General features: G+C 45.7%; 2 protein-coding genes across 5 annotated transcripts; both read right to left on the bottom strand.

Moving 5' to 3' along the window:
• Nucleotides 1-834: 834 nt before the first annotated feature.
• LOC138635931 (lysosomal-associated transmembrane protein 4B-like) lies at nucleotides 835-14984 on the bottom strand. Of its 2 annotated transcripts, XR_011312193.1 has the most exons (8): nucleotides 13988-14984; nucleotides 13171-13282; nucleotides 10524-10597; nucleotides 10051-10173; nucleotides 9773-9871; nucleotides 7249-7344; nucleotides 1899-2064; nucleotides 835-969 (listed from the first exon to the last, which is right to left on the bottom strand). XR_011312193.1 is itself a non-coding variant. In XM_069723669.1 (7 exons), the coding sequence occupies exons 1-7, from the start codon at nucleotides 14096-14098 to the stop codon at nucleotides 1984-1986; spliced, it is 696 nt and encodes a 231-aa protein (XP_069579770.1). In that variant the 5' UTR covers nucleotides 14099-14984; the 3' UTR covers nucleotides 835-1983. The 2 variants fall into 2 exon arrangements, 1 of the variants encoding a protein (XP_069579770.1); XM_069723669.1 differs by having other exon boundaries at nucleotides 835-2064.
• A 174-nt stretch (nucleotides 14985-15158) lies between these two features.
• On the bottom strand, nucleotides 15159-21785 carry LOC138635930 (protein LYRIC-like). 3 transcript variants are annotated; one of them, XM_069723667.1, is made up of 15 exons: nucleotides 21677-21781; nucleotides 21118-21534; nucleotides 20847-20962; nucleotides 20274-20355; nucleotides 19733-19909; nucleotides 19376-19426; nucleotides 19154-19285; nucleotides 18130-18234; nucleotides 17951-18013; nucleotides 17710-17855; nucleotides 17106-17222; nucleotides 16833-16916; nucleotides 16560-16686; nucleotides 16077-16166; nucleotides 15159-15384 (listed from the first exon to the last, which is right to left on the bottom strand). In XM_069723667.1, exons 2-14 carry the CDS (start codon nucleotides 21449-21451, stop codon nucleotides 16102-16104), a joined length of 1599 nt encoding a protein of 532 aa, XP_069579768.1. In that variant the 5' UTR covers nucleotides 21452-21534; nucleotides 21677-21781; the 3' UTR covers nucleotides 15159-15384; nucleotides 16077-16101. The 3 variants fall into 3 exon arrangements, with proteins under 3 accessions (XP_069579768.1, XP_069579767.1, XP_069579766.1); XM_069723666.1 differs by having other exon boundaries at nucleotides 15159-16166; nucleotides 21697-21785; XM_069723665.1 differs by having other exon boundaries at nucleotides 15159-16166.
• Nucleotides 21786-22252: the final 467 nt, after the last annotated feature.

Raw genomic sequence — 22252 nt, 5'->3', positions numbered from 1 at the left:
CCTCTTGTTTGGCTCAGACTGCTGCTGAAACAATAACTATATGTGTTTAATTCACACTCACAGTTTTACTACAGATAAGTGGAACTAAATATGTAGTTTTACATGTTTAAAAAACATTTTATTTTAGGATTAAAGTCGAGAGGAGGGAAGACATTCTGTTCTTACATTTAAGATCCAAGGGTGTAATGACTCAAACTGTATTTGCATCACCTTCAGTGTGCTTCACATAGATTAAAGCAAAAGAAGGAATATACACAAAAAGAAACAAAGAATATGAGTGACAAAATCCATCAGTGCAAGGTCAATAAAATAGTAATTAAGGGGAGTTATTAAGAGTTAGGAAAATCAAAGAAAATTAAAAGTGCATACAATAAAATAAAAACACAGTAAACGTATATTTTTGAATACCACAAAGTATGCTTATGCAGTGTTTACTGTGAGGCCGTCTCATTGATCATCACTACTATGAAAGAGGTGGATTGTAATTTTACAAGTGATGCTTGGATGAACTCTCCACATCCACAGTTGAGCAGAAGTTTATGGAAAGACCTGGTAAGTGGAGTCATCATGAGTGCAACCTCACTGTGGTACCTGCCTGCAACAATGAACACATTTATACACTCTGGTCACCTCTGACTTCACTGATCCAACAGTTTCCAGGGACACATCAGCTGTTTAAACTCTTATTAGCAGAAGCAACAAGAATCATTCATTTTAAGTGATTATTTGATGACTTGTTATAAGTAGAGTTGAAATAAGATATCTAATACTGAGCTGAATTTAAAGTTCATAAACAAGCTTCTCCTTCAAAATAAAACACACAACATCTGTCAGTGAAATGTGATTTTAATAGACAAATAAATGTCACATCTTTATTTTTCATACAGCACTGGTTCTCAGGTTTGACTTTGTCCTAGTGTCCCAGCAGGACGTCGAGCGTCCGGGGGAGCAGCTTGCCAATAACTGCATCTGTTAGAAGAGACTCATGTAATGTTTACACAGACCACAAAGCTCCCATTGGCCTAATTGAAAAAACACAACCAGGGTCCATATTCATTGAGCTTCAGTTTCCCCCCCCCCTCCCCCCTTCCCCCGAGCAACTCGTTCAGTGACTTCAGAGAGCAAACTGATTCCAGATCAGAGCTTCTTCTGTGCTGTCAAAATAGATAAATAGCAGCCCGAGACATTTTCTCGTCAATCAGTAGAAACACACAGTTACATTTAAAAGTTATGAATAGTCAGCCAGCACAATTCAACACTTCTGATTTGTATAACACAGGACAGTAAAAGACGGTGATATGTCGGATATACACTAGGTTGCTCTTTGATCATGTCAGAATACAGGCAGATGCAGTTCTTTGGGAAACTTCCAGTCAAGGTGACACTTCACACGTGGCTCCATGAAGCGCACCCCATCAGAGAGAAAGTCACGAATGAAGGCAATCCAACCCTGATCCCGAGCAGAGACGACAAACAGGAGACACGTGACGAGCTCTCGCTCCCCACGGCGGCCGGCGAGGTCGTCGTGTTTGCATTTGTGCACAAGATAAATAAGTCCATCAAAGGTAGGACGCACAGAATACTATCACAGATACACGTCAAATAGAATTAAGAAAAAATATATATCATCTATCAAACTTTCTAGTGCTTTCATGTTGTTCCACCCAGATTCAAATGCATAATAATGCACATCATTTCTGGAATTATTACCAAGAGAGACCGAAGAGATAGATGGAAGAGTTAACGGGGAAGTATGAGTTCATCGTTGAGTGACAGGACGGGACGAGAGGTCACGGTGGTGGTTACTGGTGTGTGCGTGTGCATGTGTGTGTGTGAGATGTGTTTGTACACGTGCATGCATGGCTGTACTGTACTGTGTTTGTGTAGCTACAATATACTCATGAATATACTGTACACTGGAGAGGCAGTGTGGTGCATAAATTTTGCCGGGGTCGTATTAACAGCAGGATCCTGGGAATGTTCTCACGCCGTGGCGGTGGTGTAGGGGGGCGGGGCCTGCTTGGGGGGCACGCTGACGCTGTCGTCATACGGAGGTATCAGTACCTGCAGGTGAGGAGAGACAAACAGCTTTGGTTCGGGTCGTTCTTTCACTTCACACAAGTCAAATTTAACAGCATAAAAATCATCATGGAGTAATATCATGTTATCTCTACATGTACGAGCATGTTTATATTCATGTTACATAATATTACGGCAGTTTTGGTGCATTTTGTACTTTGGATTAAATGGAATATTTGTAATCCCAGAGGACTAATGGCACAGAAACATGATTTCCTGATAAATAGAATAAACTGCAGGATTTCAGCTAAATATGATTATGTAATTATGAAAAAAATGTCCCCTCGGTGATTAATAAAGTAAGTAACTACCTAACCTAACCTAACCTAACCTAACCTGTAAAATGGAAGTTTGTAAGGCAAGATGTTATTCGTCCTGCACATTTCATACACGAGCGGAGGGTTGGAAGGAAGTAATGTGAGACAAGAAGAAAACATGAACGGCAAGTTTTCAAAGACGAAGTGAGCAGGTGTGTTTTAAAGATCAGCATCTCGTTGAGTGGATCGATGGAATTTGGAGACTTCGTCCAGCGACGTCCTTAAAACTTGAGTTCTTCAGTTTCATCGATGCTCTCAAACACTTATTTGACATTTATGATATTTACTAGCTTTTCAGATCCAGATTTATAAGCAAAAATTAAATAAATAGACATTCTTGCAGCTGAGGTTGAATGTCATCAGTTTAAAAAAAATTTAAAAAAAAAAAAGTATTGAACAAACTGATTTTGACCTGATGATGGTGCCAAATTAAAATGTCCCGGGAAAGTTATTACAATTCATCCACAGAGGGACAGAAAATGTGAGTAATACATTAAAAACAAAATCTTTCCAATAGCTAATGAGATATAAAATATCAGCTTCATGGTGGCATCAGTGGAAAAGCCAACGGATCTCCGATATCAGTGAGCTTCATCCTCTGAGTGTCTGTTTACAATTTCACAGCAATCCATGTGGAGACATTTCAGTGTGGACCGAACAACATCCTCATCTTTACAGCTGATTAGGTGTTGAGACGAGCTGTCGTTAGATTTGTGCTTAATTCTGGGACCAGTACTACATTTTAAATATGGACTGATTATTCAGAGAGGAAGTTTGGTCTTCAGCCATCTGGATGTTAGACTGTTTAAAAACAGGAAGGAAACATGGTTCATAGAGGTCCTGTCCTTCATAATGTTGGTGCTGACGTGTCAGCATCCAGATTCAGTTTGAAAGTTGTATACAGACACCTGGAGAGGACAGATTTACTCCTTCATCTTCTAGTATTCATCCCTCACACTGAAAGTAAAAGTAGGCTTAGTGTCTGCATCGCAGTTTGTGTCGGACAGAAGTCTCTGCTCAGCGCGGCGTCCCGTCACTCTGCAGACGACAGATCTAGAAGGAGGAAACTTCAGCAAACTGACAGCACAGTTGTAGAGATGAAGGTTTACTCTCCCGTAAGACGACGTTTGTCCGTTGAAGAACTCCTTCAGCAGTCGTTCTCCTCTACGCTTCGCTGTGATCAACCTGCCGTCACTTCTTCACCAGCGTTTCCGTCCTAAAACGTGTGGATGTGAACTTCCTCTCTGCCGACGCTGTGAGCTCAGAACATCTCGTTCAACCTGAGACGTCGACTCCCGCAATGCTTCATTTAACTTCCTGTTCAACAACAGCATGCGTCTGCCGTGTGTGCCACATTTCAAACAAAGAGTCGTTGAGGGTTTCGGTCCTGCCTGTGGGACAGTGAACCTCCCTGATCATTGAAGAAGGACATGAAGTCATCAATTGCATCACTGCCCACTTCGACTGTCGTCGCCTCTAATGGATTTACACAACCACAATCACCTTCTTAAAACATGATCGATAAGAAATAAGATTCTGTTGTAATGAAACCACTTCATCATTTGATTCTCTTTCCCTCCTGTTCATGGATGTTCCTCCTCTTCACAGGGAGCCGAGGTGTTAGCGTGTCACACTTTAGAATAACTGATGAGTTAAATGAGTCAGGTGAAAGAATTAAATAGTTAAAAGGAGAGTTTGCAACCAACTCGTGGAGTTTGTGCTCGGTAGATAAATAACATTAATATGTTATTTAATTTCAGCTCATAAATCCATAATGTGCTGCGGGAGTCTCACCCGTATCCTCATAAACTCAACTTCCTGTCCTTTTCTTCTACGAGGCGTTTAAGGGTTACTTCCTGCTCCTTTAATGCCAAATAAAACGCCTGATCGTGTGACTTTTCTGTGTGTCTAATATGAGTCATAAGGAATACGTTAGTGGACCTTTAACCTCAGTGCTCACTAACTAATGTAATGCAAGCTGCCAACCTAAAGCCACAAAGCTGCCTGCAGTCCGTGGGGAGATGTGACTGAATGAGGCCGGCTGTGATGGAGAAAGCACACCTGCAGAGGTGAGGCTGATGTCAGGAAGTAAAGGGGCAGGCTGCTGTTTTTCTGCCTCTTCTCACTGATGATGTGAGCTGCAGAGTTACTCTCTTTACAGCTCAGGTGTTTTACACATCAGGGGCCCGCGGACGTCTCGCTTTCTTAAACATCCCATAAAGCCACGCAGAGTTTAGAACTGGCAGCTGTGGTTTCAAACCGTGTGAAGCGTTTCTTTGTTTTCCTCCTTATGTGTTCATGCTGAAAACCGCATTTTGCGACACTCAAAGCAGGTCGTTAAAAACCAGCCTCGTTTTTCTTCTCCCTTCTGAGGAGTCCTGATAGGTGTGTGAGCAGCGGGGTAGCAGCGGTCGGGGGGCCCGACCCGGGCAACGGGACACCGACAGGAGGCCCAGAAACCCCCAGACAGACCTCACTTACTGCAGCATACTGCTTTTTATTATTCTATTATTATCTTATTGCTTCTGTATGCTGCTGTAGCGAAAGAATTTCCCCTCGGGATAAATAAAGTAACTACCTACCTACCAACCTACCTACCAACCTACCAACCTACCTACCAACCTACCTACCTACCAACCTACCAACCTACCTACCTAACTACCTACCAACCTACCTACCAACCTACCTACCTACCTACCAACCTACCTACCTACCTACCTAACTACCTACCTACCTACCTACCTAACCTACCTACCTACCTACCTACCAACCTACCTACCTACCTACCAACCTACCTACCAACCTACCTACCTACCTACCAACCTACCTACCTACCAACCTACCTACCTACCTACCTACCATCCTACCTACCTACCTACCTACCAACCTACCTACCATCCTACCTACCTACCTACCTACCTACCTACCTACCTACCTACCAACCTACCTACCAACCTACCAACCTACCTACCTACCTACCTACCATCCTACCGACCTACCTACCTACCTACCTACCAACCTACCTACCAACCTACCAACCTACCTACCTACCTACCTACCTACCTACCTACCATCCTACCTACCTACCATCCTACCTACCTACCAACCTACCTACCTACCTAACTACCTACCTACCTACCTACCAACCTACCTACCTACCTACCTAACTACCTACCTACCTACCAACCAACCTACCTACCTACCTACCTACCTACCAACCTACCTACCTACCTACCTACCTACCATCCTACCTACCTACCTACCTACCTACCTACCTACCTACCTACCAACCTACCTACCTACCTACCTACCTACCTACCATCCTACCTACCTACCTACCTACCTACCTACCTACCTACCTACCTACCATCCTACCTGCCTGCCTACCTACCTACCTACCTACCTGCCTACCTCCTACCTACCTACCTACCTATCCTACCTACCTACCTACCTACCTACCTACCTACCTACCATCCTACCTACCTACCTACCTACCTACCTACCTACCATCCTACCTACCTACCTACCATCCTACCTACCTACCTACCTACCTACCTACCAACCTACCTACCTACCTACCTACCTACCTACCTACCTACCTACCTACCTACCTACCTACCTACCTACCATCCTACCTACCTACCTACCTACCTACCTACCTACCTACCTACCATCCTACCTACCTACCTACCATCCTACCTACCTACCTACCTACCTACCTACCTACCTACCTACCTACCTACCTACCTACCTACCTACCATCCTACCTACCTACCTACCTACCATCCTACCTACCTACCTACCTACCTACCTACCTACCTACTGAGCCTCAGCCTCCTTCTAATGGCTTTGCCAGCATGGAGCCACGTCTCTCCATCCCAGTCCGCTCATCCAGCCGTGCTCCTGTAGCCTGTGAAACTAGCAGCTGGGACAGCCCAGCTCCGGACCTCCTTCCTCCCTTCAACATGAGGACTTTGCAGCTGCCAGACTGGCCTGAGTGGACGAAGCCTACGCAGACCATAAAAACGGGACTCGCGGTCTGGATTGAGTAAGAAAATCATTTTTCCACAGGAGCTGTTTTGCTGCTTTTGGAAGTGGAAGAAAGAAGCAAATCAAGATCAGATAGTGTTTTATGTTGTTTCTGCATGTGGACGTGGACATAAAGGAGAGTTTGAATGTGGAAACAACATGTGTGTAAAACACTCTGCACACGTGGTGATACCTTTGATTCTTATTTTGTATATATTTCTTTAAATTCAGACATTTACTGTGTCTGTGAACAGTTGATGCTGACAGAAGTATTTGAGCAGCTGTGCAGTGAACATGAGGAACGTCCTCACCACCGGTGTGGAGGCGAGAAGTCTGACGGCCGTCGACTTATTCACAGAAACAGCTCGTTGGAAAATGTGATTAACGTTCACACGGGTGGTCTGACGGAGGGAACGTGTGATGAGAGAATATTTCTTTCTGCTGGTTTTGTGAAAGTGAGAAGTGAACGAGCAATAATATGAATACTGACAGGTGTTGTCTTTGTAGAAAAGCCTCATCGTTATCTAAAAACTATTCAGTGAGGCCGCTGTCCCGCCTGGTGACCTTCATCACCATGAACACATACGGTTGTTTATTTGGACCCCGTGCTGTAGAGACGTAGAAGTCCCCAACACACATCCGAGTTTCTCCTGTTTAAATACAATTTGCAAAAAACTAGTTTCCAGCTGATTTGAGAGCAATGAATCTTTCCGTTTGTTTTGTTTGTCACTAAGAAGGACTGGGTTCAGAGGAGAAGCATAGAGAAACACCACGAAGTGATGTGAGTCCTGTAGAAACATGCAGCTCATCAGAGGTGACTCACCGTGGTGTCGTTGGTCGTAACGTAGAGCAGGATTTCAGAGGAGCCGCGGCCGCACACGTATCTGTAGCAGCTCCACACACACGTGATCAGGTACGCCTGGCGTCGCACACAAACAGGACCGAAACACAAATCAGAAACAACACCATCTCTTCTTCAGGACGTTCACAGAGTCTGAGCGTTATGGTGAAAAATAAAGGACAATTAATGAATCAAAGTCCAACTCTTTGGTATCAACTCAAATACCTCAACAACTTCTGGATGGATTGCCATTCAAATCTGCACAAACATTCATGTCCCTCTGAAGATTCATTTTCCTGATCCTTTACTTTTCATGTGGTGGAATGATCAGAATACAAATCTAATCTGCCCAACACTTTGATTTATGCATAAATATCCACAGAACTAAAGACTTTCCAGTGAGCACCAGGTGTGGTTTGTGTTTTGAGCCAATTAGCAAGCGGTGCACCATTGCCAAACATTAGCATGTTAGCATTGTCATTGTGAGCCTGTTATCGTGCTGATTATGTCATTCACCTACAGCGGGTACAGCCTCAGAGCTCTTGTTACAACATCTAAAAACATCAGGTTTTTGAAGCAGCTTTGTAGTTGTAAGAGAACCCGTCTCTTCTCATAACTATTCCAAAATATAATTGGGTCATCGTGCCCCCAGAGACGCTGTGGTGTGAGCGTGCGTGTAGTAGACGGTCACCGATGGCGTCGTGGTAACATGAACATCACGCCTCACGGGGCAGAAAAGGCCGTAATAAAACGGATTCAGAGAAACTGTCCTCCTCCGTTCAACTCTGTTTGCAGGTTCTGTCGGAGGATCGGACGTCACTTCATAGGAGCCAAAAAACAAGTTCCTGTTGTTCTCTGTCATCCAGAAATCATCTGGCTCTCAGCGGGCAGCCTGCTACTGGAATACCTCGGCCAAACACAACACCATCTGCTGCAACCATCCGCTCGCAGGAACCAAAGCCAAGCTGAGCGCTCTAACTTCTGTAATAACCCAATTAAGAAGCCACTTTAAGCTCTGTGGTGATATTAACAGCCTCCACAGGAGCGCACAGATCCGTCTGCTGCAACCGAGATCGCTCATTTTACCTCAGTGCACGGCAAAGGCTGCTGACAGTGAGGTAATGATGCTGCTGGTGCAAAGAGAATCACTCAGAAACTACAACTGATAAAAATACAGATTCTGGATACAACATGGGGTTCGATTAGAGTCTGAAACACACAATAAAATACTCTTATCAAAAGCAGCACGTTGTCTTATAATCTCAGACTTTGGTAATATAATATAATATATGTTTTTGGTTGTCAGCATGACCTCAACAACATAACTGGGAGGTTCACTGGCTCTTCTGTGTTCAATACAAACCCCCCAACAGAAACCATGTTAGTGCCTCTAAATGCTCACAGCATGCAGAGACTGTGAAATTTATTATTTCTGTATTTTTTTCTAAAAAGCACTTTGCAACCCTAATTATAATTTTCATGTTCACCATCTAAGGTGAACATAAGAAAAATGAGCATTAAACACAAAGTAGAACTGAGTCTGGCAGGAGGCCTGTTAATGTTGCAGGTGTTTAGTAATAAAACAAATTAAAACTTTGGCCTGCTGGTGGCGCTAGATGTCATTAAAATATGTTGGATCTGTCCCGAGACACACTTTGCTGCGTGTAGTAGTGCCTGTGTGGGCTGAGTGTATTTCCAGTAATTGTCACAGCGGCTGCAGAGGTTCAACACTGAGACACACTCGGGTGAACAAGGACGTCGTTTCACTCCTTTAAAAATACAAATACTGTGCTGGAGGTGTTGGAAGAAATAAGTACAATCAGGCGTTACATTGGCAGAGAGGTGACCGGCGGTCCGGGAACCATAAATGAGGTGTTTAAGTCTGGAGGACCAGGAGACGCGGCCCCCCACGGAGCCCTGCTGCCATTAGTGTGGCCAAAATAATATGAACGATTGAGTAGTGGCAGGATGAACTCTGACTGTCAATAGAAATCTTTCCAGTAAAGAGGGAACTAACAGCGACAAGCAACACTTATTGAGCAATTTTCCCTTTAACGTTTAAATAATAAAATAAATGATGTCTGAATTGCATTTGGCTGCTTCAGTGTCCTGTTTGCAGGCCCACTCACTTCAACACAATAAAGCTCTCCTTAATACTGACCATGTAATGTAACTTGTCATTAATGCTTTTTTAGTTAAAAGTCAAAAATGTCTGAATTTCAAAGAACATCCCATCAAGCTGCCACACAAACAAACAAATAATAAACTTAAAGATAATAATAATAATCATTATCATCATTTTTCCGGCCTCATTTTTGGGCTCTACATCCAACAGAAATGCTGAAAGCAAATTTGTTTCCAGTCCATGAGTCATCAGAAAGTCACATCTGGACAGAAAGTTACATAAAAGCAGCCGTCTGTGTCCCCAGGTTGCGTAACGCTGCTACTGTTGTAGGAGAACAGCGCCTGCACGCCAAACATGTAAACTCGGGTCGGAAAATGTTACCTTGAAGCTGAGAATGCAGCTGATGAAGAGCAGCACGATGAAGACCAAGCACACGTTACTGAGGCCAGCGACCTCCTCTTTGTAGGGGAAGTTATCGGGCTGCAGTGGAGACAGAAAAATAACAGTCACTCGGCAGCAGAGTCCACGTGAGGCTGCAGGAGCTCCACCTGTTCGACAGGAGAGGCAGCTGCAGCCTGAATCCGTCCTGACACACCGACTGGAAAACACCCTCAGAGACGTCCTGCTGACAGGACGGAGGAAGACGTGAGGTCTCTCACCAGCTGCTGCAGGTAGTCCTGGATGGTGTTGGGGTAGACCACGATGCTCACGGCCACCAGGGTGTTGAGAGCAAAGTCAAATATTTGGTAGCAGAAAAATGGGATAATCCAGGCAGCACGCAGCTGAAAGAAAGACATTTTGTTTTGGTTATTCAGGACAGGCTGCTTTATTTATCTGAGTGCAGAGAATCCATCCGAACTCTGAGGACATAAATCAGAGCTGGAAGTGGGACGCAGCCAGATTACAGCGCGTTTCAAACGATACAACAGGAGGCATGCTGCTTGGATTTGTAATGTTTTTCGAACACTGGAGACATAAATGCAGCGTATGGTAGTGGAGATGAGACATTTGGAGTCTGTTTGGAAACCAGGTATGATCTGGAACTCAACACTCGAAGGTCCTCTGATTTCTCTCCTCACGGTCTGACGTTAGTAAACAGCAGCATGGTGCAGGTAAGAAACACGTGGTTCACCTTGTAAGCTCCGTACGTCGCCATCCCACAGATGAGGATCATCAGCAGGGAGATGGCGGAGGCGATGCACATGTCTGGAGCAGAAAGGGAAGTAAAGTTAGAAATAGAAACTTTATCAGTGTTTATTCTGGTCAATGTGAGGTCACATGGGTCGAGGCACATTAAATTACAAATTACATTTCTGAAATAGTTCACAACGTCCCGTCCGGTTGAAAAAAGACATGTCGCATCTGTCAACAAGGACTTGACCTCTGCTCTGTGGTCCGCTGCAGGTCGGCCCGACCTCGGTCACCAAACAGAACAGACCTCATCACTCCGTCACATAAGACTCCAACATACAGCAGCTCCTCCGGCACAAACAGTCACCTCAGTGAAAGAGCACCCATTAAAATTACATTTCAGAAGAATTTTACTATGAACTGAAAATGAATATTTTGCATCTGTGAGTCACAGGACGAATCATTTTGGCTCATAAAAGAAATTCAATCTTTAGAGAGGCAATGTGGCCTTTTATTTCCAGTGTAACCGAGCTAAATATCAGATGGGCTGCAGGAATCAGACCTTTAGAGGAAACTGAGATTTTCATGAAATCAATATTTGGTCTGATATGTATTCAATAAAGTGAATGACTCAGAGGCAGATAGAAAGTGTACATTTAATCTTAGTGTGGACAGAGTGGTTGAAAAAAAAAAAGCTAAGAATATGCCGGGAAAGCGATTCTTTGTTCTTCAGACCATCAGCATGTCAGATTTATACATTTATACTCAAATAAAAGAATAAAAGTTGTGGGATTCACCAGTAAAGTTCTCGATGAGGTTCCTACAAACCGAGAGTCTGAGACAGCTGACATGAACGTGAGCGTGAGCGTGAACGTGAACGTGAGCGTGAGCGTGAGCGTGAGCATGAGCATGAGCATGAGCATGAACATGAGCATGAACATGAACATGAACATGAGCATGAGCATGAGCATGAGCATGAACATGAGCATGAGCATGAGCATGAACATGAGCATGAACATGAGCATGAGCATGAGCATGAGCATGAACATGAGCATGAGCGTGAACGTGAACGTGAGCGTGAGCGTGAGCATGACCATGAGCATGAGCATGAGCATGAGCATGAACATGAACATGAGCATGAGCATGAGCATGAGCATGAGCATGAGCATGAACATGACCATGAGCATGAGCATGAGCATGAGCATGAGCATGAACATGAGCATGAACATGACCATGAGCATGAACATGAACATGAACATGAACATGAACATGAGCATGACCATGAGCATGAGCATGAACATGCGTCCTGGTTGTCCGATCACAAGTCAGACAAGTTGATGAGAACTAGTTCACAAGCTGCTGACTGTTTATACATGAACAGACGTGGAGCAACATTAGCTTTCATTTTAGTTTTGTTTGTGGCCACTTGGTGAATTTCAGTCCAATATTCACCCTCTTTTATCGCAGCTTTTGGTTTCTACCAGCTAATAAATATATGCTGAGTCTCCACAGTCTTCTCTTCAAGTTTTGCATAAACATTGTTCTCAAAATATCACTTGAAAGAAAGTTCAAATTGCTGCTTTCAAAAGGAACTCGCGGTTCGACGGTGAAAGTCGAGGTCGCTGAACGCTTCGTGCTGAAGTCGTGCGATATTTTAGTGAGTTAGCAGGCCGGTAATGTCATGATGGAAATTCAAAGGCGTAATGACATAATGAGGCAGAAGATGAGGTAACATCTACATTATCCTCAGACCTATGATCAAACTAAGAGGAAAAGCTCAGTATATTAAGGTGTTATTTCATTGGTCTGTTACCATCACCACATTCTGCAGTTAAATGCTCAGATGACCGTAAACACATAAATGTTGGTGTGATTTAACTCAACAGAAACAGCAGAGCTCTTCTGCTTTTTCATCTGCTCCACCTCAGGACGTATCGGTCACGAGGCTCGTTTGATTTATGTTCTGGAGCCGAAGCAGCGGGGATGAAGGCCTTGCTTTTGTCAGAGGAGAGTTATTCGTCTGGAAAAGCATCTTAAAGATCTATTAGATTTGTCATTGAGTAGTTTGTAGCCTTGATAACTCTCCCTGCTGCTTGATGTCGGTCACATCTGAACATTCAGACCTGCCGAAGGAAACGTGACGTCTTCGGGTTCCTGTGTGTGGTTCTGGTGCAGAAGCACCGGGCGGTCCGGCCGCCACTAACGCTTCACAGGACTCCCTTAATCCTCTGGAACCGGGACAATGCCATCGTTCCCAATCAGAGCAGCGGCACGGCTTCCAGCCGGACGCTTCCAGCACACCCGGTGCGTTAAGAAGGCTTTTCAAACGCAGATGGACGTGATCGGCCTGCAGGTCCGTCTGATTCATACAGAAGTTCTGACGGCCCGTCTAATAACACAATAAATCACTGCATCGGTCAGGTGGACTCCGCCCTGACAGGCAGCTGTGGAGGGTTTCAGGTGGAGCAGAGAAAAACCAGAGAGCCTCACTGGGTTCCTGACAAAATACCAACAAGCTGTTCATATGGGAACATGTGACTGGATGCTGCAACACAAAGATTCAGAAGCAGTCAGCTGACATGTAGGATTCTCCCTCAGCGACCTTACAGGACCTTCGTTGGCTAGAAGTGGCCTTTTGGGCGACTTACTGGCGTCATCCATGACATCCAGGTCGTTGGCCAACTCGGCGCTGGTCAGGTGGTACTGCTCGGGATCACTGAGCGCGGTGAGCAGGATGAGCAACACCACGGCGTTGATGAGCTTAGGACGGAGGACATATGGACAGATAAAGGGTCAGACACGCAACACGGGCACAGTCCAAAATAACATGAAGCTTTTTAAATCGGACACATAACGGATTCATCAATAAACCTGCAGAGTAAAACCATACGACTATGAAACGTCGTCACGGAGACGGTGCAGCAACAGAATATGAGAGATGTACAGGATGAGTCTTCGTTTTGGTCCGACTCATTACCAGATGACTCATACATCCCATGGATCAGGTGAAGGTAATGGAGCCTTCTCCCAGTCAATAGGCAGCCTGACACCAGAAGAGGCCGCTGCTCATTTATTCAGAGGGAGCGCAGGGATTTTTCCACTTGTGGTGTTTGGTTTAGTTTAACCCTCTCCTGCACATGAAGTCTGACAGACTGCTGCGTTTACCACAATTTCACCAGAATCAACATCCAACGATACTTTTTTTTAAATGTCCACAAATTTGAAGTGTATTTATCACATTTTTACATGCAGATCTCTAAAAGTCAATTCGACCCTCAGTAATTTAGAGATTGACAAACAGATAAATAATGCGTCTTAAAAAAAAAATCCGTTCCTGACTTTGGATGTTATTAATAATAGTGAGGGTCAAATGCTGCGTGCATACAGCAGGACTCCTCCGTGGTGAGGACATGTTCTCCCTGCTGCTGTTTGTGGACGTCTACATGACAGAGAGGCGGTGCTCACCATGTACCAGACCCCCAGGATGATGGTTCCCGTGCGGACATGGCAGCACAGGCAGCAGCTCGCGGAGAACCAGCGGTCCCACGGGGAGAGCATCATCTTATCGGCCAGCATTCACAAACCCAAAGACGGAGAGCCCGCTGTCCGCTGTCCGCTGTCCGGTCCACGTCCGCTGCACGTCGGTCCTCACCAAGGAATGAACAGGCTCCGACCGCCTCTGACCTGTCCGTTACTTATCACCGTGAGCGGCTTAACGGAACGGAGCGGCGGGGAGTCAAGCTGGCGTCACGGAAACAACGCCTTCCGGTTTCAAAATAAAAGCCCGATAATGAATGCGTTGTAAATGTTTAAGACAAAATCCCCCACCAGGCTCTCGAGTGTTCACTTGGTGCATTCAGAAATTGGCAGACATCCTACTATTTTGCTTTTCAAGTTAGACGTTAAACTTGAGCGGGCAGCTCATCGACTTGACTGACAAATCACCAAATCAAATGCTCAAATAGTTGAATCATCGTCTTCCATTGTTGGAGCAGCCAAACCTTAAACTGAAGATGCTGAAATTGTACGTCTTGTGAGAATTTTTGCTTGACCAGTAACTGAAACAAATTCCCCTCCTATCAAAACAGATGCAGACCATTTTTTTGTCAATCACCTAATAAACATAATGACTAATTGTTTTATTGAGTAAATTACTGAGAGTAATATTTAAGTAATTTTAGAGCCAGTGGGCAAAATGAATCTCTATAAATAAGAGGTCTTGTAATGTTATTAAGAATCAGTTGCATCCCTCTACTTATAACTCAATGAAATTAAGCCTATGCCATTATTTTGAAGACTATTCTTTCTGCTTCCGGTCATATTCTGGTCAACGTTATGCAGCTGCAGGGCGCATTTCCTCCTGCTGATAAACACCTGATAGGATCAGATCCGATGACGTAACCAGTCATTTCCACAAAGTTGTACAGCTGGGGCTAAAAATTAAATACTTGAATCTACAAATTACAGGACACGCTGTGAAACACGGTTTGGTCTGAAGTTAAGAACCGGGCTAGTGGACCAACTATTTTAGTCCAAATGTCTTTTCCGCTTCCTGAATGAATTCATAATGTGAAGATGAGGCAGCAGTACCTCATTGTTCATGAAATCATTCAAACCTTCACGTAAAAGCAGCCCAAACATAGAAAAACTGGCCTTTATTTAGTCTTTTTACATATGGCTTTAGCTTTTCTTTTATTACAAACAGGTTTTACAAAAGGTTCTGAAGACTTCTGAATCACCCACAGGTGGAAAATCATCAGGAGGTCGATGACACTGCAACAGTACATCTAGGATCAGAGGCGCCAGGCGGCCATGAAGCAGTCACAGACGGTTTGAAGAGCGAGGACACGGCGGTCTGGACACTGCAGGACAACATCAGACGAGACGAACCAGACGGATGAAATGCAAAAAAACAACAACAACAAAAAAACAACACAGAGCGGACATGATTCCCTTTTCTGCGTCTTCACGATGCTCACGTCTCAAATACGTCACAAGCGTTCACATCCTGCCGAGCCAGAACCGTGAAAGGAACATTTGATCTCTGCGCTCATCTCACCCAGACGGGTCACAACACGGTACCACAACACGGTACCACAACACGGCACCACCGCGGCTCACAACACGGCAGAGCAAAAATAAGACTGCAAAGCAAAAGGCCGGCTCCCCATCACGGCCCGGTGTCCGGTGACCCGGCACCCGTTTCATCCTCCGTCCGTCGGCCCACACGACAACACGCTTCTACACATGATCAGTACTTTCTACGTGTCTAATCACTACAATACAGCTCCTTCAATCAGTTATTGGATTCAGTGGAATTAGAGGACAGAATCAGTATCAAACGCATACTTAAAAATCATAAACACCGCATTACATTAGATTGCACTGCATCTAGTTTCAGTTTTCAACGATGCACCAACTGACAGGCGACGAGTAGAAAAGTCGTTTCATTTTTCCAGACAGGTTTTAAGGTTAAGTCCATCATGAAGACCTTAGTTCAAAGTTCTTGTCACAAAAGGTGTTGCATAAACAGGATATGGAGTCTTTTGCATACAGAGGTCTGCAGAGTGGACGCCGTCTCATGTCTCCCGCCTCGCCTTCTTCTTCTTGGCTGGTTTGAGCACTTGACTCTCCTCAGGTTTTTCTAAAGAAACAAAAACGGCAGGAAGAGATTAGTCGCACAACTCAGACAGGATGAGAAAAGGATGGAGATTTAAAGCTCTTGTTACATTTACAGTCCTGTAAAACAGATAATAAGCAGCTCCTTTGTATTTGTAAGTGTTGTGTTCAGCGTTGATAAATGATTTGAAGGAGGAACTGATTCTAAAAATTGCTGCTCATTTTTTTGTCGTTTTGCCCGTTTCAGCTTCAAGTGTCACGAATCTTCTTTAACAAGTCGGTGCTGAATTCCAAACGCAATTTTTACGGTTCCTGAAGGCACCACGGACGCACTAGTTACGGTTGATACGATAACAGGAAGAAGCATCAGCGGGTCTGTTTCTGCAGTTTGTTCCCTGAAGATGGAGACGTTGCTCACTTGGCTGCGTTGGAGCCGGCAGGTTGTTCTGCTTGGCAGTCGGCTCTCCGTCAGCGAGCTTCTGTGGCACTTGTGTGACAGGGGGTTTCTGGGAAATGTCGTCCTTCACCGGTCGCTCCCCTCTCGCCTTGTTAGGGAAGAAAAAAAATTAAAAATAGATCAGCTACAAGACACAAGGAAAGCAGAAGCTCCCATGTTGGATGTAGTTGGATGAACAGAACGTGAGACATGCTGCTCGGATTATCTGGCCTCCCGTCCGTCAGCCCGACTGACCTCGACAGCAGCTGCTTTCACAGGCTGGACGGCAGTCGGCTTCTCCTGAACAGGTGGCTGCTGCTTCTTCTCCGGCTCCTCCACCTTCACACCACACAGGACACGAGCAGAGTTCACATTCAACAGCAAATTCAGAGAATGAACACTAAACGCTCCTTCTGATTTAATTTTTCTGTATCTTGCCCCCCCTCCCACTGATGGACGTTTATTTTCCCAACAGTAAAAACACTGCGCTGCAGCTGTCTTGGTGTTTATCCTCCAACCGTCTGTTACCTGGCCGGCTGCTCTTCCCTCCTCAGCAGCCTTCTTCTTCTTCTTTTTCTTCTTCTTGGATTTAGCTGCTCCATCAGCACCAGTCTCCTCCTTGTCTTTCTCATCTTCATCATCCTCCTGTAAACCCACCACAGATCAGAGGTGACTCAGAGTTAAATCAGACGGGTAGCGTACAAACATCGGAGCATCACAAAGCTGAAAAACTACGATTGTATTTCCAGGAGCGGCTCTAAACTGCAGTAACTGTGATCCAGTAAAATGAAGCCAGTGTGTGTTTGATTTAATAATCCCTCGCTGCCGCCACCTTGTGGTAACATGACGGCACTACATCCAAATGAGGTCATTATTATTATTATTATTATTCATTTTCTCCTTGGTTTTTGATAAACTCCTGTTTGCACACTTGTGATCAACTCGGAGTTTTATTCTGTATTGTTACACTAACAAACCCGGCTGCGTGTCGAGTCACTGAGCAGCAGGGCTCCAGTCTGAGGAGGATCCAGGATAGCCGTCGGGGGGGCGCAGCCCAGAGGACTCGTCAATTACTCGCTTGTTATTTTTACAACTTGCAGGTTATTTCCCGATGCTGGGTTGGTGCACTTACAGCAGTTGCGATCAGCAGGTTGACCTTGGCCGGACCCGGGAGGGGCTTCTCCTGGGCGGGAGGGGGCTCGGCGGCGGGCTCCTCGTAGTTGCCCCAGGCTTCAGAGGGAGCGTTCCAGTCGGAGCCGGGGTCGGCCGAACCGCCGTCTGAGGAGCAAACTGACCGTCAGCGAGCGGAAAGGAGCAACGAGGACGTTAAACCGAAGCTCATCAGAGCAGCGACAGAAAAGCGAGATGCTCACTGAGTCCGGACCACTCGTCATCCACCCGGGGCGGGCCGAGCCAAGGCAGCTCCTTCACAGGCGCTACAGGCACACACAACATGGGGCAGCAACACACACAGCACAACACACACCCTGAGAAACTCTGCCCTCTGGTGGTGAGAGTCACTTTACACGTCATCAGTTTACTGTTCACTCACCAGCAGCAGCAGCAGCAGCAGCAGCAGCAGCAACGCCCGGTCCGCTCAAAGACACCACATTCAGCTCGGCTGTGGGCATCGCCCTGTCGATCACAGTCCACGACTCTGAAACACACACCATATGACATCACTGCAATTAACGAGGGATCCGTTTAAATAAGCCATAAATAATCAATACTTAAATAAGCTCCAACCTGAGCTGTAATTTGACCACACCAGTTAATTCTAGTCCACATTTGTCTGTTATTTCACTGGAGGATCTGGGAAACTAACTTATTCAATATTTAACAGGTAATATAATTTAAAACAAAAGTCCTTACAAATACCAGATGATAAGAAATAAACTAGTCCTTTAGAGGGACTAGTTTTCAGGGTTTTTCTTGCTTTGCTAAAAGTTTAATGTTTCTCTAAGAGAAGAGTCGAAAAGCCGCCAAGTCTTTTTGTAAGATGTCGGACTTTTTTTCAAAAGCTAACTTTAACTTAATAAACGCTTTTAACACCAAAAAAGGTCAAACTCTTTACAGGATATTTCACCTTTATACAGAATTATACATTCAAGCTACTAATTTCCTGTTTCCGATGGGCTGATGAACATTGGAGTTGTTGATGACATATGTAGCTGCAGTATATTTTAATGGTTCATAAATTAAAATCTTCAGATTCTTCAACACAGCTGATTTTAACTGTTTAATGACACTCGACCGGGTTTTCTTTTTCAAGCAGATTTTTTTGAACGAGGCATTTTCAGTAAGTCTTCATTAATATCCTTCAGCTTTTATCTTCCAAAGATCCAATTCTGCTCAGATTTAAACTTTCAGCCATGTGTGACCACCGTTTGCTGTTTTCAGCATTCACGCTGCATTTTCTCCAGAAAATAAATTCTCTGGTGTTACAAATTGAATATGGACTCGTCACATCTGCCTTTCTAACTGACACCGTGGTTACGCGTGATCTGACATTACAGACGCTGCTTTAAAGCCCTTCAGCAGCCGAGCGGTTCGGTGATAGAGGTGGAACGTTTTACCATCCATCCCGGCCCCCCACAGAGACGCCGGCTCTCTGCTGGTGGTCCAGGGGCCCGTCTTCAGAGCAGCAGTGTGAGCGGGAGCCTTGACGGCGTCAGCCGCCGCCACCTCCAACACCTCGCTGCTGTTAACTAACAGAGACAAAAACATGTTATACTCTGCAGAGATGAGCCATCGGTGGGTTGACGGTCTGAACGAGTGAGTGGTGTTGTGCTGATTACCTTGAGAGACGACAGCCTCCGCCTTCTCCAGCTTCACCTTCGTGGCGTCTCCTGAGGATAAAGAACGAAAGGGTCAACAAATATCAGCTGCAACATCCATACGAGAGCGAGCACGACGACGCTTCAGAGAAAACTCACTCGGGACTATTCAAATCCCATAATGCCCGTATTTATAGTGCCGGCTGCTGACAGGAGACCAGCGAAAGGCAACAACCATGTCAACAGAAAACACAAGAAATATCTCTTTAGTTTCCAAATGAGGCCGTTCACCTGCAATGGTCCTGAGGGTTTGTGTAAATATATGCAAGAAGAAAACATCGTCCCTCTGAAATTGAGCTAAACAGTTTTAAGAGCCACCTTTTTTCTTCTTCTGGCCGGCGGGTGCGGGGGGGGCTGAGGCGGCCTTCGGCTGCTCTGGGGCAGCGCTCACAGGTGTGTTCCCCCCCCCAGGACTGGCTGAGCCGTCGCTGGAGCTCTTGTCCTTCTTGCGCTGCTCGCGTTTCTCCTTGTTGCTGACCTTGGTCTCCCACGTGCCTGAAAAGTAACACTGAGGGGAATTAGTTGCAAAATACGGCGAAGGTTCATGGTGGGATTAGTGAGGAAATATGGTATGGATTAGGCAGGATGAAGGAATAGCTTAATGTATTTTGTGAGGAAAGAGTCTCAGGCTCCACAGTCGGGTATTGAGTTATGATTTTAAAACAAGGCTACACTTTTCAATTATGCCAGAAATAGTACAGAAGTTAATTATTCCTTTTGTGGTTTGGTGGCCTGATTACTGGATATGTTGGCTGAATGAGACGCAAATGGATCACAACAAGCGGCCTGAAATCTAACGGAGATCCCAACCAGTTATCACTATCACAACTATATTACTGTGTCATTCATAATATTTCACCTTCTTCCGGTTCTTTGCCATCAGCAGTCGCAGCCTTGGTTTCCTTCACAGCCGGTTTGGACTTCTTCTTGGACTTCTTCACCTGAAAGAAGAGAAATAATGAGCATAAAGTAAAAAATAAATTTAAAAAAAAATGAAAACGTGAGATTGAGTTTAAAGGAAATCAGGGTTCACCAGCAAGAACAAGCAACTGGGCGACGAGACCTCATGCTGCCTGAGGCATGGACAGTCAATCAAACCAGCAGCTCAGGCCCAGCTATTTATAAGTGAAACTACATCCAGTGTCCCAGACAAGCTACATCTGTTACATGTACTTTTTGTAAGCACTATTTTTATCTCCTGCTGCGCTTCATGACATTTTCTGACTGCAGCTACTTTCAGGACCGTGTAACGTTTGCGGTCCTCAGGAGGAGGGATGGGATGGAAAGCTGCACTCAGAGCCGTTACATCAGGGCGAGGTGACGGTGCTTTCCTGGACTGCAAATGTGTCATCATTTCAGCACATCCGTCACAATGGACGAATGGCGATGTTCAAGTCCCGCCATGTTTGATCCTGGCACATTATCACATTACCTCCGCAGCCTTCTCGGCCCTGGCTCCACCCGGGGGGGGCTGGTGATGTGGCACCATCTCCTCCGGCACGACGGCTTCCTCCTGCGGCTCAGCGACAGCTCTCCCGTTAGGCTGAGCTTTCTGGAGGAGACGTGTGAAGAGAAAATTACGAGTGAAGTGCCATAACAGATGTCCTTCTTTGAAACGTGTCTGAAACCGACTCGAGGCCGGCAGCGGAGCGGCAGCGAGCTCCGCTGCCGGCCGGAGGAGCACGTTGAACCGGGGGATTGACGTGCCTTTTCTGCCTTCTTCTTCTTCTTCTTCGGCTCCTCCGGTTTGACGGGTTTACCGACACCTCGCTTTACTTCGGTTCCGTCGTCCGCAGGTCTCGCAGCGGGGCGCTTCCCGAGCAGAGCCCGGCAGACGGAGGCCCACAGGGCGAGCAGCAGCAGCAGCCCGCCGCCCGCCGCCAGGAGGATGATCCACGGCGGGATGAGCTCCGGCTTCAGCCCCAAATCCACGCCGAGCTCGGAGCGCAGCAGCTCCAGGCCCCCGGACAACATCTCGTTCAGCCGATGTGTGAGCAGCTGGACCTGCCGGGAGGCCGCGTCCCTCCACGGCTCCATCCGCGGCTCCGTCCGCGGCTCCGTCCCGGAGCTTCTTCACAACACCGAGGAGTCACGCTCTGCTTCCCGCTGTTAGCATGCAGCTAAAAATAACGGGACGATTCCGACATGATGGAAAACAACAAACGAACATCGGTCAAAAGATATAAAGATATAAAGATATAAATATAAAGAGATAAAGATATAAAGATATAAAGATATAAATATAAAGATATAAAGACAAACCAGATCATATGAAGACAAACCTCCCCAACGCTGAGTGAGCTAACTAGCCAGCCAGCTAGCTGATGTCATCACAGATCACGTGCCACCGCTCCGAGTGCCCGCGAGCGCAGCCGCGTCACCTCATATGGCTCCGCTCTGACGGAGGAGGGACGCTGCCTTCACGGCGGTTGTAAACTGGAGCTTCCGGGGTGGAGCTTGCAACCTGGTCTCGTAACTTTCCGACAGAGACCATTGCAGTCAAATTAATCGTTTCCGTAGCACTTGTTATTTTGAATGAAATGCATTTCTCTGTTTTAGGTGTCTGGTTGCCAAAAAATAACAACTATGCTGAAGACATGACATCGAGTTTGACCGTTTTTTTGTCTACTTTTTACCGTATCGTTTTCTAAGAATATTTCTGAGCCCCCTGCAGATGACACATTCCGATGTTTTCACACAACCCGACTTCCCCAGCTGAATTAACTGGTCACAACAAAATACTTTTTTTTCCAACATAACTTGAAGGCAACAAAAAAACCGGCCCGTGATGGCTCCAGTGAAATGGGCGGGGCTCCGGCTTGTCTTGTGCTGATTGGC

Source organism: Brachyistius frenatus, unplaced genomic scaffold, assembly GCF_029030835.1.
Source record: "Brachyistius frenatus isolate BFR_SWC_R1_liver_20210118 unplaced genomic scaffold, ASM2903083v1 Contig_340, whole genome shotgun sequence".
Taxonomy (NCBI): domain Eukaryota; kingdom Metazoa; phylum Chordata; class Actinopteri; family Embiotocidae; genus Brachyistius; species Brachyistius frenatus.
Note: the sequence above shows the minus strand (reverse complement) of the source record. Positions and strands in the feature narration are given on the sequence as shown.